Source organism: Spermophilus citellus (assembly GCF_964194105.1).
Source record: "Spermophilus citellus genome assembly, chromosome: 7".
NCBI classification, from domain to species: domain Eukaryota; kingdom Metazoa; phylum Chordata; class Mammalia; order Rodentia; family Sciuridae; genus Spermophilus; species Spermophilus citellus.
Genome location: NC_138188.1, coordinates 55,204,383 through 55,222,925, shown reverse-complemented (window position 1 = coordinate 55,222,925; position 18,543 = coordinate 55,204,383). Strand labels below are relative to the sequence as shown.

General features: G+C 43.8%; 1 protein-coding gene across 1 annotated transcript in view; it reads right to left on the bottom strand.

Moving 5' to 3' along the window:
- LOC308652898 (WW domain-containing transcription regulator protein 1) overlaps window positions 1–18,543 on the bottom strand; it is a 123,418-nt gene that overhangs the window by 40,045 nt on the left and 64,830 nt on the right. Inside the window, exon 3 of the mRNA XM_081301029.1 lies at window positions 13,474–13,610. Coding sequence (XP_081157155.1) covers window positions 13,474–13,610 — 137 coding nt within the window. The remainder of the gene's footprint in view (window positions 1–13,473; window positions 13,611–18,543) is intronic.

Here is an 18,543-nt window from a genome sequence, read left to right as displayed (position 1 = left end):
GAATAAATGAATAAAAGTGTCAACATTTCACTTTAAAACTACCTACATGTATAGCTACATAAATACCTTGTCAACAATGACATCCTCCAGTCATTCCAAAGGGAAGGACTTATATGACCTTGGGCTACATCTTTGGGAGACCTTGTAGACCAAAAAGCCTACTCATCTTATTATCTTTACTGAACATGTTCATTAAACATGTCACCTGACACAAGCAAACTGTATCCCCTTCCGTAACCCAGTGATCCTGCTAACATCTCCAGTACTGGAACAAATCAGTACTGGGTGCTTCCTGCTATGGCATGAAAAGAATACAATGTCTAACCTATGTCTGAGCATGAGAAAATGTCTGACAAATCCAAATAAAAAACAGTCCACAGCCAGGCACAGTGGTGTATACCTGTAATCCCAGGGACAGGAGAGTCAAAAAGGAGAGGCCAGCCTCAGCAATTTAGCAATACCCTCAGCAACAAAGCAAGGCCTTGTCTCAAAATAAAAAATAAAGAAGTCTGGAGATGTGGCTAAGTGGTAAAGGGTCCCTGGGTTCAATCCCCAGCTCCAGAAAAAAAATTTCAAAAACATTTTTTAAATAGTCTACAAAACAACAGATCTATGCTCCTCTAAAATGTTAAAGTGCAGAAACAAAGGGCTGAGGAATTACTACAGGTTAAGATCAATTAAGGAAAGGGGGCGGGCTCAGTGATAAGAGCATTTGAGTTTGATCCCTGCACCAAGAAAAAGAAGGAAAGAAAGAAAATTTAGAAGATAAGACAACTAAATGCAATGCATGATCTTCAATTAGATTCTGGGCCAGAAACAAAAACATCCATAAAGGGCATTATCAGGGAACTGAAGACATTTCAAATATGGACTGTGCCTTAGATAATAGTACTGTAACAATACTAAATTTCCTGACTTTTATATCTGCATCGTGCTTATGTAAGAGCACGTCCCTTTAGAAAACACAGCTTGACATGTGTAAGGGTAAAGTAGTGTGATGTTTACAACTTCATCTTATGTAGTTCAGGAAAAAAAGTATACACAGAGAGCAGGAGGGGGAGAGACGGGGAGACAGGCTGGGGGGAGAGGGGAAGAAAGAGGGAGGGGGAGGAGAGGGGGAGGGGAGGGGGAGGGAGGGGTAGAGGAGGAGAGAAAGACCAGGGAGGGGGAGGGGGGACACAGAGAGAGGGAGAGAGAAATAAACGTGTCTTTCTTTGCAAGTACATTATGTCCAATGAAGGTAGATCTGGGCAAAGGATAGACTGGAATTCTATATATCTTTTTGAAACTTTTCTGAAGTTTAAGATTATTTCAAAATAAAATGTGACATACTTAAAAACAAGTGAGTTTTATGTGGCACAGACTCCAAACCCCCTGGAGATGGAAAATTCTTTCGCAGGTCCAGAGAAGTGGCGTTGTCTGCAGGCCACTGTCCTGTAGCATTATTGATCTTTGAGGAGACACTTCCCTCCTTCCTTCCTTCCTTCCTTTATTTCTTTCACTTTCTTTCTATCTCTGCAAATATTTAAATCTTGGCAAAATTCAAAACGCACAACTCGCTCCTTCACGGGTGTCTGAGAAACATAATACTGAGGAGGGCAGGGAAGACGATGATGTGGACAGCCATGCACGCCTGCCGGAAGCCAGCTGCCTTCCAGTTCCCCAGGAGCGGCTCAGTGGAAGCACGTGCACACACATGCTGATACACAAGGCCCGTGGGAAGCAGGGCTGCTTAAAAGTATGCTTTCATGGCAATTTTAAACCATTTTTTTTTTTAAAAAGAAAGCATCACCCCAAACAAATCACCTCCCAACACACAATGGATCTTCAAATTTGTACTTCAAATTTATACTTTTTAAAAAAGGAATATTTATATTTTACTCACAAATGAAAAGCCCAAAGAAACTGGAAAATGAAAAAATTAAAGGTAGATACAAAAAATGAACCAAAATATGTATTACAACATTATTTAAATAGATAAAAAAAGTAGAATCAACCTATGTCTCTCAACTGAAATAGTTAAATAAATTATTGCACTGGTTTTGCAATTAATTAAATAAATTACACAAGGAACACTGCAGCCATTAACATGAAATAAAGATTTGTAAACAAAGGAACATGTCTAAGTTCATTCATAACATTAAAAAAATTAAGACAATTAGAACCTAGCTTATATCTATCTATCCAAATTGTAAGGACTAAAAATTTTGATAATGACTTTACTGACCAATATATGGGGAAAGAAGTACTTTATTGGTAGGGATGTGACTGGTATAACCTTTTAGGAAAAAAATGGAGTAACACGGTTAAACTTTAAAAGAATATACTCTCAAGAATTCTATTTGACAAAATTATACTAGACACAAACAGCCTATGGCACAAGAACCTTAGGGCAAGCATTGTTCAATAATAGGGTACAATGCGGGGGGGGGGGGACTAAATATTTAGCACCAGGGACTGCTTAAAGTATATGGTACACCAACAGAGTAGAATTATTATATAAGCTGAAAAAGATTAATAAATCAGTAATTACTGATTTAGAAAGCTCTCTATGGTATGTTAGGTTTGAAAAAGACATCTCTATCCATGTGTGCATGCATATGTAGAACAGCTCCAGCAGTCAGGAAGCTGCTAGCAGTGCTGTCTGTCAGAGGAGCAAAGGGCTGGGGGTCCTGGGGGCCAAGGGACAGACCATTCGTGAATACCCTTTGGAACTATTTGAATGTTTTTGCCATACGCTTAAGTTACTAAAAAGCAGCTCATAAAAAAATATTACTAAAAAATATTCACTAATGTGGAAAGAAGCTCATGATACAATAAATTTAAAAGGTAGGCCACAGATGGGAGTTTAGGCACATGCCTATAATCCCAGCCACCAGGGAGACAGGAGGACTCAAGTTTGAGGGAGGCAGCCTCTGCAACTGTGCAAGACTCTGTCTCAAAAAATAAGAAGGCCTGGGTAGTAGAGCATTCCTGGGTTCAATTCCCAGTACCAGTAAATAAATAAATGGCCCCAGCACAGACACACACACACACACACACACACACACACACACACACACACACAGTGAATGTAGAGAATTTCCCAGCTTTTTTTGTTTAGGTCTATATTAAAAAAAAAGTCAAATATGAGAAAATGCTAGTATAATCTTGAACGGTAAAATTATAGTAAAATTTTTCTTTTCTTTTTTGGCTGAATAACATTATTCATAATGACCTAATAGCAATTACATGACATGAAGAAAAAAATAGCATTCTTGAATCTTGTTGCCTTGAATTCACTTGGGGTCTTTTTTATTTCCCCCTGCCCATTTTTGTTTGTTTGTGTTTCTTTTAACCAGGGAGAGGTATGTTCTTCCACTTTTTAGCATTTAAGGAGAAAAGACTTCTGTTCTCTTGCCCTCTCACATGGTATCATTGGCTGCCTTCATCACAGAGGAGTATTCCAGTAAAGCAGAGAACAGCTGTCCCTGACCACCAGCAACTGCAAAACACCCAGGGAATAAATTTAGACTTCCAGAAAGAAAGAAAAAATCAATCAGCTGATACCTGGCTGGGGGTGATGATCACCAGGGGCTTCTCAGCAGAGATCAAAGAGAATATCAGAGTGTCACTCAGCACTTACCAATCTGGGACAAGGGGCTGGATGGCAAGCCATCCCGAACCCCAAGACCTCTAACCACGTAGGTCCCACAGAGCAGGGATGCTCCTGGGGCCAATTGCTGGAGCCAGCCAGCAGGTAGAACTGAAACATCAATTTACTTTTTGAATTCCCAGCAGAGATCCATAGCATGAACGGTGATGAGATTACACTTCATTAAAGAGACAGAAATAAATTAAGGTGGTGCAACAAAGAAAGGACTGAATCAGAGCTCAGCCTGACTCCTTCCCAGAGGCTGTGCTCCTCTCCAGGGACAGGTTGTAGCCACCTGGCTCAGGCCCACAGCAGCACACAGAGCCGAAGACAGGCTCACACGTTGACCCAGGGAATTGCAAGCATACTGCTCAGTAATCTAATCCTGAGCAGTAACTTGTTCCCTTGCTTTTTGAAGCTTACTGGGTATGATGAGGGTCAGAACTCTCTGGAAAGAGGCTTCAGCATTCACTCACCCAAAGCTCGTATGCACACTGCACTAAGTGCCAAGATGACGAAGCCAATGCCATGAACGCATGAGGGCTTCAGACACAGTCCTTCCAAACGTGGGAGAGCCGATTCCAGGGTCTCTGCAGCAGTGTCAGAACTGTGTGTCTGAGTGGGTTTCCTGCTTTCATCGCAATGGCCTTCTCCAGTCACAGGGCTACAATACACAGTCCTCCTGAGGGTCCTGCACCTGGCTGATGCTCTGGATCTTCAGGGCTCTTGAAAACAGGACCTTCTCAGACCCCACCCCATACCCTCCATGCAGAGTTCCCAGTGGTGACTCCAGTGCCACCTCTCCCAGCAGCAGCCTGGGGTTGATATTTGGGGAGTAACAGGTACCAGATTCTAGAGATGCATGTCTAACACATGCGCCAAGAAATGCAACTAGTAGAATCCAACTGGACCACACTAGGAGAAACCAGAGTAGAGACCAGTGAGCAACTGGCCCTAGGCAGACTCAGTCCACTGCAGAGGCCTGAGAACTCCTGGTCTTACCTGGACTCCGCTCAGGGCCTGGAGCTACTTCCCAACACCCTATTCTCCTCCCACCATGGGAAGCTCAAGGTAACAAGTGGGTCTCCTTTATTTTATTTTATATTATTTTTGTCTTTTTGTTTAATATAAAAGTAAAATAACCACATTGCAAAGAAAACAGGAGAAATTGCCCATAAGTCAAAGGCCTAAATCTAATCACTACTAACATTTAAAAATACATAACCGAGCCGCTTAATAAGTTTATTCTGCAATGTGGTACGCCTGTGCTGCATGAGGCACTCCATGAGAGCATGTCCCTGTCCTCAAGAAGCTTCATGTGTGGGAAAGGAGGCTCTAAGCAACCTTTGGTAAAAACCAAAATCATCATCACAGCATAAACCATCCTGCCCGCTGGACGAGACTGGACTGCTGTAAGGAGGCGCTTGCTGCGCGTCCAACTGTGATCCTTATACTGCTGGTTTCTGCTGTATTTATTTTCATACTGTAGGCATGTATTTAGCTACTGGCTACACATCTCTGTATACACAATACCCCAAGTGTTCATCTAGCATACTGAGGGAATTTTATCTTGGAGAATATTTTGAATATTGCTATAGCAAACATCTCATGGGTCTTAATACTGCTTGTGGAAGAGGAGATGTTCTACCTAAATTTTGCATTAAGAAAATTTATGTCTTCATCATCTAATGTTAATACATTAAAAGAAAACTGATCTAGATAAAGTTATCCTACATTAAGATAACTGTAATATACTCAGGAAAATACAAGGTTTATTTCTTTATTAAATATCATATCCCACTTATCACACATAAGAAAAGCCTAAAACAACCTGGGGTGCTACTCAGTGGAGAGCCTTTGCCCGGCACGTTCAAAGCCTCAGGTTCTACCTCCAGCACCACAGTAAATCATCAAATGAATAATAGAAAGTTGAAGAATCTTTTAAAGCCCCAACTCACATAATTCCCTATCTTTCTTTCTCCTTCTTTCCTGCTTTTTTTATTTTTTATTTTTTTTAGTTGTAGGTGAACACCATATCTTTATTTTATTTATTTATTTTTTATGCAATGCTAAGGATCAAACCCAGTGCCTCCAACATGCTGGGCAAGTGCTCTGCCACTAAGCCACAGCCACAGCCCCCTTTCCTGCTCTTTTTTAAATTTTGAGACAGTGTCTCGCTAAATTGCCCAGGCTGGCCTTGAACTTGTGATCCTCCTGCCTCAGCTTGCCGAGTTGTGGGATTACAGGTGTGTGCCACCATGCTCAGCCATTTCACATACTTTTTAAAAGTCTTAAAAGAAAGGTTTCTGGAAGCCCCAAAGAAAAGTAGTCTTCAATGTGGAACTGAGTGAATTTTGACAACAGACAATAGCTTCCTCAAATCTATTTAAGAAAAAAAAATAGTGATTTTTCTATAGTGTTTAGAAAACTCTTACTTCTTTTCCAATCAAGGAAACCCCAATTAAGGAAAACCCTGTAAGAACAGGAACCCTTTCCCCTCTTCCTGTGCCCACTAGCTCTCGACCCCCCATAAACACACTTTCCACCACAGCAGTTCTACCAGCATTCCCCACCTCCACCCTCCTGGTAAAATGTTTAGGGTAATGCTGCATAAACCACAGAGTTCAAAAAAATGATGAGAACATCCAATCCAGAAGAATTACTGCAGCCAGATATGTCTTCCATGATCTACCATGTAAATTTGATCAGAAAGAATATTCCCTTCCCTCTGCTGCCTCCACATAATTAAGGCAACCATAAACATCACACATCATCTTTTACCAGTTTTGATACCAGAGATTTTCAAAATATATAAATGACAAAATTTGCCATTTATTTTTTTCAATTATGTACCAAGAATCTCTGGTCCGACACGGTTGTATGCCTGTAATCCCAGACCTGGGAGGCTGACAGGCAGGAGGATCACAAGTTCAAGGCCAGTCCCAGGAGCTTAGCAAGACACTCTCAAAACAAAAAATTAAAAAGGACTGGTGACATAGCTCAGTGGTACAATCACAGCAGCACACACACACAAATCTCCGTGAGGGACTGGTTATAGAAGAAAGAACAAAACAGAGAAAAATCTGTGCCCTCAAGACTTAGGTTGTAGAATCAAACAAGTGCATTGCAAAAGGAAGAACAATGTTGTAATGGGTGAAATCATCTTTGGGATTAAAGTGGTGACAAGTTCTATTCTAGGTAAATCATTTACTAAATTTTGCCAATCTCAAGTACATTTTGATTACTACCTTGAAACCACTCCTCTGATTTCTTGTTTTCTTTTGGAGTTTCTGTGACACTCAAAAAAGAAGTTAGTAATAAAGTTTAAACTGAAAAAAAATATATCTCTACTCTCAAACTTTTGGAGGAGGAACAGGCAGGGATTGAACCCAGGGGCGCTTAACCACTGAGCCACATCCCCAGCCCTTTTTATTTTTTATTTTGAGACAGGGTCTCCATAAATTGCCTATGGCCTTGCTAAATTGCTTAGGGCCTTGCTAAGTTGCTTAGGGCCTCGCTAAGTTGCTGAGTCTAGCTTTGAACTTGTGATCCTCCTGCCTCAGCCTCCTGAACCACTGGATTACAGGCATACATCACTGTGCATGGCCCGAAATTTTTTGTTGAATGTATGTTTTGGTTCTAGAAAAATGGACTTAAGAGTTCAGTGAATCCCAAGCCTATAAATTAGATCCTGAGGGGACAGTTTTAGGACAGAACCCTTAACGGTGAGCACAGAGTGGATTAAGTTTACCAATAAGCAAAATTTTCTAATGTAGCTCTTGAGAAGTGTTAGGCCGTGATGTTGATTTGTTTCTCTAAGCAAAAGTGAATGTGGGACTTACAACAATGTCATCACCACATAGTCCTGAAGTCATCAAACATCACATGTTAAATGAATTTAATATTTGTTTATTAGAAATAAAAGAAATAGACAAAGGGAAACAAGATCCCTAGTCTGACTTTGAACTTTAAGGATCCTTCTCTACCTGCTTCAGGCAACACCAGGCTGTGGAATCCCTTAGCTATTTTATTTGCTTTTGATAAAATGTTTTTAAGGGCCTTTGTACATTTTGTAGAAGGCAGAATGAGTCAATTTAGCAGGCTGAGCACAGACAAGATTTTCCATCTTGTCTTGAAAAGCATGCCCTAGGGGGAAAAAAAATGGTACATGTGTTTATAATCTGAGTACAGATGGAGACTCAGACCTGGATGGCTTGGGCTCTGAGCTGGTGGATGGCACAACTTCAAAGGGGGTGTGTGTGTGTGTGTGTGTGTGTGTGTGTGTGTGTGAATTTTTTTTTTTTTAATTCCTGCAGTATTAAGAATCCTGGCTGCACTTCACCAAGTTTCTGGAGTGGCCAGGGCTGGCAGTCTGGAGAAGTTGTTATGTGGTCTTTATTTTTCCCAGACTGTCTGGAGGACACTGGCAACCCAGGTTGGAGCCTCAGGCCAACCATAAGTTCTGTTAATGTGCGACCAGAGCCCGTGCAGTAAGCTTTATGACCGCCAGGATTATCACCAAAAAGGCCAAAAAACTGCATGTCATGTTCCCTTGGTAAAAACACTTTAGAATACGGGGCATTTTATGTTGCTTTGTGATTTTGGTATCTGCATGCTGACACATGTCTCACTTGCAGCAGGGGATACCTCTTCCCTCAGAACTTAAAAGCTGGACGGCCTCTCTGATTCCTGCCCCTGGGTCTGACAGGGATGTGATGGTCACCAGCTCGCTTTCCTTCATCTCAGAACTGCTGCCTGAGGTTAAAGATTATTTTCCATTGCAGCACCAACTAGTATCACAATTTGTAAGCAAAAGTACCCAAACAGTAAAATTGACGTTGCCGCGGCTGGGTCTTCCTGAGGGAGCAGCAGCCCCACTGCCTTCTAACTGAGCACCGCAGAGGCTCTCCCTTAGAACACAGGGAAGTCTGCCACAGCTCACAGGAAGGGTTGCAAGAACACATCTCTGGGCGCTTGCTATAGGCCAGGCCAGGAACCTCCCTACTGCTATCAACTTTATCAGGTAGGTACCACTGTCATTACTTTATAGACAAGGAAAATGAGCCTCAGATTAGGTAAATAACAAATCCAAGTAATAAGTATCTAACCCAAGAGAAACTGAGTTCTGACTCCAAGTGCTTATGAAGGAGACTCCACTTATGAAGGAGACCCCTGCCCTCCACCCAACTCCCAGGTCCCTACATACCCTAATAAAGGACCAAGTTCAGGAGTGGGCTCCACTTTCCCCAGGCCCTTGATCCACAGGTCATAACAGGGTAGACAATCCTTTCTCTTCCCCTCATTTCATTTTTTTTCTTCCTTTAAAAATTAATAGGGGTATTAATAGTAATAACAGTAATAATAATTAATAGTAATCAATAGTAATTAAGGTAAAGAGCCTACTTGAAATTCTTTCTGGTTTGTGTTCTGGATAAAAAGAGTCACCTTTCACACTTGCACATACACAGAATTCTGCCCTTTTGCTGTGTCACTTACTTAAAAGTAAGCACTCTGGACACACTAGCTTCCCAGGGACTCCCAAATGTGACCTCTCTTCTGTACAGTCTGAAGTCCCCCAAGGTCTTTCTGTCTTTCATTCCTAGGCAACATCTGGGGATTCAGACTTAAAGGTCACTGGTCTACTCAGACAAAATCAAACTTTACAGTTACCCGATTCAGCAAGCAGAAAAACTAACATTTCAGTTAGAAACCACACCAAGCTGAAGTGACTATGTGAAGGAAAGTGGGGAAAAAACTACTACTACTACTACTACTACTACTACTACTATTATTATCCCCTTTAGAGCCTATTTTGTTTTCACCTGGATATCTGAAAGTTCAGTGAATCCAACCACATAGCAAATCTGCCAGTCTATTCTTACAAAATCCTAGGACAGAAGACACACTGGATTTATAGTCCACTCTTCAGGGACATGAGGAAAGCCCTTAGGAAGATGCCCAGGATACGGAGCTTCTTGCGGGAGGGAGAGTTTACTCGCCAGAGGGCGCTATCCTCACTGAAAGTAACCAGAGTGTTCCTCAGAGCACTTTGCAGTCTCACCAGCCCAAAATAAATATTTTTCTTGAAAGCCTTTATAATGAACAACAAAATTCTCTGAAAATATACATGCCATGGTTAACTAAAACATAAAATAAAGCTATTCTTTCCAAAAAGAGTGATGATGATAATAAGAATTAACACCTCATTTAGCCACATGTGGTGACACAAGCTTGTCATCCCAGCTATTTGGGAAGCTGAGGCAGGAGGATCACAAGTTTGAGGATAACCTGGGCAACTTAGTGAGACCCTGCCTAAAAATAAAAACTGGAAAGAAGTAGGCTGTGGCCCAGTGGTAAAGATGCACCCTTGGGTTCCATCCCCAGTACCACAAAACAAACACAAAATGTACTTATTTTAGCTTACTATGTGTCACATACAATTCTAAGCATTTTACAGATATAAACTCATAATTTCCTTACATATTAATAATCCTCACTCTACATATGGGAAGACTGAGGTACGACTCTGTGACCTCACAGGGTCATAGGCTGGTGACTAGCAGAGCCAAGACACATTTTTGGACAGTCTGACTCTTTATCTCCATATCCCCAACCTACGGAAAAATGAGGGGTCTAGCAGAGGTGGTGGCCACACCTGCGATCCCAGCAACTCAGAAGGCTGAGACAGGAGGACTCCAAGTTCAAGACCTGCCTCAATACCTTAGTAAGGCCCTAAGCAACTAAGTGAGATCCTGTCTCAGGAAAAGCATTAAAAAGGGCTGGGATGTGGCTCAGTGGCAAATTGCCCCTGTGTTAAATTCTTAGTACTCCCCTCCCCAAAAATGAGAGGCTTCAATAAAGAGATTTATTTATAATATATATGTTACAAATTATATCACAGCTCTAGAAATAATAGTTAGCTATAAAAAAGGTACTAATTCTGTCACCTGAGAGCAATGCTATTAACTTTACTTTGACATCATTTTCATATATATATATATATATATATATATATATATATATATGTGTGTGTGTGTGTGTGTGTGTGTGTGTGTGTGTGTGTGTGTGTCATTATGGAGACATTAAAAGGGACATATCACTTAAGTTCACTTACATTCCATTGAAAAGTATCAAAGTTCTAAACTAAAGAATAAGGAGGAGGAAAAGGATCTGATTTTTTTTTTTTTTTCGATGCTGGGGCTTGAGCCCAGAGTGCTCTACCTTGGAGCTACAACCAAGTCTGTTCATTTTTCACTTTTTAAATTTTGAAATAGGGTCTCACTAAGCTGTCCAGACTGGATTCGCACTTGGGATCCTCCTGCCTCAGCCTCTTGAGCAGCAGGGATTATAGGCATGTGCTATCACACCTGGCCTGATCTTGTCATTTTTAAAGAATGATAATAGTGAGTATGAATCACAGGCAGAGCTTTTAACTTGGAACGCAGTGTCCTGACTAAATCATTTGCTATTGGATTGTGACTCTAACTCTTCTCCTGGTCTTTGGAACCTGCTTGATGTTCCTGATTATGTTTCCCTCGTTGGAACACATCTGTGACTCTCCACAGACTAACTCTATAAATGGGCAATATTATACTCCAATGTCGTTGGGAAAACCCAAGACTGCATGTTTTAAGAAACTTATTGCCCTAATTTCTTAGAAATCTGTAAAGTAAGGTATTTCCCTCAGCCGCAGGTAAATATGTTTCAGAATGTTCAGATACAACTTCTTTAGGGACACTTCACTAGTTTGCCTATGGGTCTTTTGTTGGTGGTGTTTTTTATGTGTTTTGCAGTATAGGGATTGAGCCCAAAGACACTCTACCACTGAGCTACATCCCTAGTCTTTTTCACTTTTATTTTAAGATGGTCTCTGGTAAGTTGCCCAGGCTGGCCTCAAATTTGTGATCCCCCTGCCTCAGCCTCCCAAGTCTCTGGAACTGACCATAAGCACATGCAACTACATCCAGTTTATCATACAGTTTTTAAGATTAAGGTAAGTGCATAGAGCAGAGTATGACCAAGCATAATGATTACTGGTAACCTAAGTGTGCGTTAGATCAGAGCTAGTCAAGGATATTAATTGCAGCATATCCATATGTTGGACTATGAGGCAATTTTTAACAAGGAGGAGGCAGCCCTAAATGTATGAGTCTAGAAGTGGAAAGACAAGACACAGTGCAGAACATGAGACACCAGCTCAGTGTGAACACGTAAACAGCACAGTGTGAACACACACAAAAACAGTACATGCTGAGGAAGTGGCAGGCAGAGGTGACAGGGACTGCAGGGAGACCTAGTTTTTGAACACTTCTTTGAAGTGTTGGAATGTCTTTTATCATGCCCATGAGATATTTTTTTCAATTATAAGAGATAACAAAGTAAGACCTAGGACAGGGAATGCACTGCAGTGCTAGAGCACACACAAGCCCAGTTCAAACCCCAGCACTAGAGAAAGATGTCAAAACTTTAATAATCAATTTTTAGAATATTTAATGAAAGCTGAAGACTGATGGAATTAGGAAACTCATTTACTTGGTGATAGATAGATAGATATTTTACAGGGGATTGAATCCAGGGGCGCTTTACCACAAAGCTACACCCATGGCTGTTTTAGTTTTCATTCTGAGACAGGGTCCCACTAAATTGCTGAGACTAGCTTTGAATGGGTGACCCTCCTGCTTCAGCCCCCGCCCCAGTCGCTGGGATTACAGGTGTGGCTACTGAGCACAGCACGGGGGATGTATTTGTGACACTGGCATATGCTCTACATGAGCACATACATATTTGGGACAAATAAGTCATGGGAAGCTTATCTCCATATCCCCAACCTCAGAAAAATGAGAGGTCTAGCAGAGGTGGCTCTTCCCCTGCTCACAGGACTGGGCCACTTTCCTTGATCTGCCCTTTACACAAGGCACATGGAGAGGGGAGTCCAAGGCCTCTGCTCTTGGACACAAGCACACCTGCACACTTTAGCACAAAGGTGCAGACTTCCTGGACGAGAGTGCGTCCATTTGAGTTCACATGCACTGGCTGAGCATCTCGAGAAAAAGGGGTCTGGGGATAATGCTGCCGTTTTCATCCAATTCATTCCTGAAAATCCAGCAGGAGGTACTCTTCACCCCTACATTAACTACTCCAGGGATAAAGCAGTATCTGAGTATTTAATCTTAAATGGAAATGTCTAAGAACATTTTTTACAAAACCAATCTAAGGGCCCTTTTTTATTTTCAAGCCCCGGGAGGAAGGGAGGGAAAATTGACCCAAAACCTTGGCTACTTCTGCCCGCCAGAGCACTCCTCAGACCTAGGGTCCAGTGCACAGGATATAAAGAGCAGAGACCATTCCCTTCTCGAGGCTAAAGGTCACACACCCAAACACTGTGGTTGACGTGACAGGTGAGCCTCCCCGCGGGGCACATGAGGTGATGGGTAACTGCACCAGTAGGGAGCAGGGTTCCACCCTCAGCTCTGTAGTCTGAAGGCTGTAGGACAGGGGGTCCTCTTGTCCACACAGGGGCATTCTGTTACCTCTTGGAGGCTATGCTGAGACCTGACCAGGTAAGGCCTGGGAGGGCCCACCTGCTGTCAGACATAGCATGCAGTGTCCCTGATCCCAGTTCACAGGAAGGGACACTGCCTTAGTCTAAATGGAAACAGGACCCAACAGGGACACTCTAGTGCAAACTTAAGGCAGAGTCACGACCTATGTGGCCAAGAGGCCAAACAAAGGAGGGACGGGCAGCAGGAAAGGGCAGCAAGGAGGGAAGAGAGAGACAAGGCACAAAGAGGCCTGGAGCCAGCAGAGCCCCCTCGGCAGGAGTCGGAGCTGGGGCTTACCCAGGTTTGGCTGGGATGCGGCCATGGAACTCTGAGGCACTGGTGTGGAAGTGACGGCAGGGCGGAGGCTCATATGATTCAGGGGCTGACTCATCGCCTTCCTGGGGTCTTGCCAGGTGGTGATTTTTTCTGTGTGACTAAAAGAAGGAAAACAATTAGCTACTTTTAAATTGTCAGCATCATCAGCATCAGTAATAGCAAAACAATTAGGCGACGCTGGTCCTTCCCTCTGAGCTGCCTGCAAGTATCTACCAGTTGTGGTGGTTTCAAACAAGAACACACTGTCCTCTGAGCCTCTGTCCCAGGAGGCCACAGTGGGGCCTGCAGATGCTGAACACAAGCCCTATTGGGCCCAGGAGCCCTCATCTACCCATGGTCCATGACACTCGATACCATGGCAAGCTCATCTCCAGGAGCGGGACCCATGCTCTCCTTCCCCAGCCCCCTGAGCCCCCACACTCTCCCCGCTCATGGACCTGACACGAGGGGCTTCCTCACACAGCACCCCTGAGCTCACCAAGACAAAGCAGCCTGGCTTCAGCCAATCGCCAGGTGACACTATGAGGCCCAGGACAGAGCAACAGGAAATGAATGCAGGGAGGCGGGCGAGTGGAGAGTTGGGTTTAAAGCATGCTAGTTTCTTTCTTTTCTTTTCTTTTCTTTTTTTTCATTCATATTACTAGGGCTTGAACTGAGGGGTACTTTGCCACTGACCTACATTCCCAGTCTTTTCTATTTTTTATTTTGAGGGTCTCATTAAGTGCTGAGGGTCTTGCTAAGTTGCAAACTTGTGATCTTCTTAACTCAGCCTCTCAGTCAGTAGGATTCCAGGCAGGCACCATCACACCCAGCATGATATATATATATATATACTTAAAAGAAGAACAGAACCATCTACTGCCCTGACTGTGCTTTACAAATGGTATCAGAGGTCTTTCTGTATCCATCACAGATAATACACTTGGATAGAAAAAACTGAGTATTAGCCCTTTGTTCTGACCTCACAACTAGTTTTGCCTCTTCCCTGTCAAACCCCACACACCTAGGACAGGTCCTCAGATGCGGAGGGAACAAAATTCCTGTTAAACACAACTTAATTGTGAATAATGATGGCCTCTCAACTCTTTAGTGCAGGAAACCACTGTTACCAACACTTGGCTCCATCTGAGATCTAGAAACTTTCTTGAGCTGGAGTTAGTTCATCTTCATTATTTTTTATTTTATTTTGTTCTGTTTCCTCACAATTAAATGCCTCCACTGCTAATATTCCTTATCCAGGACAGAAACTATTCCCATAGGAAGCTCATTCACTGCCCTGAGTGAGAACCTGGATGTTTTCCAAACATCTTTAAGGGCACCTATATGGTGGTCACACCTGTAATCTTGCTACCCAGGAGGCCAAGGCCAGAGGATGACAAGTCCAAGGCCAGCAAGTCCAAGGCCATCCTGGGCAAGTGAGAGAGACCCTGTCTCAAAACAAACAATAGAAAGGGCTGAGGATGTGGCTCAGTGGTGTTGTTCTTGCCTGGCATGCAACTCAAGAGGCCCTGAGCTCAACTTCCAGCATCACACACAAAAAAGTATAAAAAGACTCGGGGTGTGTCTCAGTATCTCAAGGTAGACCACTTGTTTTCACATACAGGACCCCTCCCTCTATCCCCAGCACCTTCAGCAAAGCAAGTGGAGTGAAATGTAACTACCAAATGTCAATACTGTAGGTGCCATAGTCAATCTTAAAATAAATAAATAAATGAATAAAAGAACCAATACTATCTTGTTAAGAAAAAAACAGGGAAAGATTGATTGAGGTTCATTTACCTAAGCATAAAAAATAACAAAAGAAATGGTTGAGCCTTCACCCACCCAGGGGGTGCCAGGCACAGTGGGGAGCACCTGTAGTCCCAGTGACACCAAGGCTGACAAGTTCAAGGCCAGCCTCAGCAACTCAGTAAGGCTCTAAGCAACTTAGTGGGACTTTGTCTCAAAAATAAAAAAAAAAAAATTAAGAGCTGGGGATGTGGCTCAGTGGTAAAACACCCCTGGGTTCAATGGAAAGAGAGAGAGAGAGAGAGAGAGAGAGAGAGAGAGAGAGAGAGAGAGAGAGAGAGGGAGGGAGGGAGGGAGGGAGGGAGGAGGAAAGAAGGAAGGAAGGAAGGAAGGAAGGGAGGGAGGGAGGGAGGGAGGGAGGGAGGAAGAGAGGAAGAAAGAGAGGAAGAGAGAAAGACAGAAACAGAAAGAGAGAAAGAGAAAAAGAGAGAAAGAAAGAAAGAAAAAGAGAGAGAGAGAGAGAGAGAGAGAGAGAGAGAGAGAGAGAGAGAGAGGGAGGGGGGGGGAGGGAGGGAGGGAGGAGGAAAGGACAGACAAGGGAAAGACAATGAATGGTCTTAGTTAGATCTGAGTTTGACCACAGTAATTCTGTTTAAAGCTTTAGTAAAATCCTTGAGTCAGTTTTTTGGCCTGAGGAAACTCAGCCTCTGGGATTTGTCACAAGCCTTCAGAGCGAGGAACTAACTGAGGAGGCTATCAGAGTGCAGTGGACTTCTTTAGCAAGGTAACTGGAGCTGAGAAGCGACTCTCCATCAGACCGTCCTAGGGTCCACAGCCTAGGTGAGGACCTTCTGCTCTGGAGCAGGAAGGGCAGGAACCCTCCTGTTTCAGGAGACTCTTGGACACTGACACTGTGGCTACTGGGCCCACCATCAGCCTGGGGGTGGCTTCCTCCTCCCTACCCGTTGCTAACTTTTGCTGGGACCTTTTCCATCTGCTGGTCCCAGCAGAGGTCAGCAATGGGTAGGGAGTGGTGGCCTGCAGGCTTCTCCTGCTCCAGTCTTCCTGAAGCCCCTTAGGCACTCCCAGGACGGCTGCACCCTCCCGAGGGCCTACTGCCAGAGACTGCAGGGTCTGCCAGGGCCCTGCTGAAGCCCGCCTGCCAGGGAATCTGGGCTCCGAGACTAGCACTCACCCTGTGCACAGGACCCAGGGGGTTAAGGTCACCAACCCAAATCCATGAGACACCCAAATCCATGAGACAAAAGAAGAAAAAAATAAAAAATAGGCCAGATCCTCCCTGAGAGGGTCCAGAGGGCCCGTTCTGAGGAGGACCTTAACACCCTCACAGTCTCAGGTCTCAGGTGCAATTCAACAAGCTTCCCAAGGTCGTGCGGCAGAGGGCAGGGTAGGAAGCCCTAGCTCCTGACTCCACAACTGTGGACAGGGTGCCACATTCCATGAGCACCCTGAGGGGTAGGTATGAAAATGAGCCCCGTTAAAACCTTAAAACCCTGACTAGCGGCAGAACCACTGACGACAAAGATCAGATCCTTTGTGTAAAAATAGAGTCCAGCAGCTTCACCACCTGGGAAAGGCCTGGCATTTGGGATCTTGACCCAACTTTATGGAAGGAAGCCACACAATAAGAAGCAGAGAGGCCTCCGTGAGATGATTTGATTTGCCGGAGCAATAATAATCACACAAACAGGACGGTCACGAGGCTTCAGCAGCACGTGGGGCTGGTTTCTACGGGCAGAGATTACTTTCTCAGCAGCTTCCCTCCATCCCCACTTCTTGAATATGTCGCTGTGGATAGTCAGCACCAGACATCAGGGCACTGTGGGGACAGACTGAAGGCAACCTCCACCCACCTCTATTTTCTAGCACAACCTACGAAGCAGGTAAAAGGAACCACATCAATATGAAGGGGGAATTTAAAGGCAGCCTGGGGTCACAAGGACCCATCATGACTGAGTGCTGAACCCACAGCTGATGGGGCCCCAGCAAACTTCCAGCTGATTGGCTCCTCTGCAGTGATGCTCATTGGGCTGTTTCCCCGCCCTTTCAGACCACTGAGCTGCTCATTTGGGGACTCTTTTGGCTCCGCCCACACTACCCAGCCAATTGGCCTCAAGAGCAGGAGGAGTGGGGGTTGAGAGGCTGGCTGGAAGCCAGTGGTGGCAGTTGGGCTCTGAGGGAATTCCTGAAGAGCTCCTGTGGTGCCTGTGTTCTAAAAATAAAATCCTTTCTGCTTGACAAGTGGCTCCTGAGTTGTGCCCAGCAAGACGGCGGCATCATGCTACTTTCCTCCATCCCCAGACTGCAGACCTCCCTAGCCTTTCCTTGATCCCTCTTATCTGGGGGTACTCGGGCTTCTCTTCAATGGAGTAAGGCTCTTCTGAGGGCCCTGTGGAGCACAGCAAATCACTCTGCACGCTGAAGGCACCTGAAAAATCATACTTTTACAACCTTGTGATATTTACAAGCCCAACTTAGGGTAAAAGTAAACTGTCATATTTTTAAAAATCAGGTTTTAAATACTTTTTGATTTGTTAGGCCAGTTTACTACCCTTTTAATATTGTAACAAATATACGGGCTGAAGACAATTTGCTAAGAAATTGCTAAATAGCTTTGTAACCTTCTTTTTGTGAACCAATCCAATTAGAACCATTAGTGTTAAAAATGGAAATTGAAACAGATTTGGATGCAGTTGATAAATTCTCTGATAGGGCCTGCCAAGCAAAGTTGACCTAATGTCAGCAAACGCTATGCCAATTTTTTAATCCTGCGCCAGACGGCAAGAAGACTTTAACACTTACATTTAAGTTTAAAATTTTTCCCAATTAGAATTAGAATACAAATATCCCTGAGCTCAGTGTGTTTCAGGGATAAATACTACCTGTGTTTTGGTCTAATTTAACAGTGCATTCTTAACTTAAATCTCGAGACTTTGAAAATGGCACATCATATCTTACTCATATCTTGTAGGACATTTGTTGTGGATTTTGCCAGTGGCACTTAACAGTCCTGAGGACACCAGAGATGGTTCTTAGCCACAAGATCAAGGACAGCTGGCGTGCATTTACTCATCCTCTTAGCCAGACCCACACGCTCACTCCTTTTCCAGGTAGCCTCCCTCTGCTGTCCCCTCTGGTAGACCACAGTGAGAGCTCACAGCCGCAGGAGTCACTGTCCCTGTGGACTCTCAGCTCACAACCCCATCTCAACTGGCAACCTGGCATATCTTGCTCACAATAGTAAAATGAGCGGCCCTCATGTGCATTATTCTTCTCTGTTTA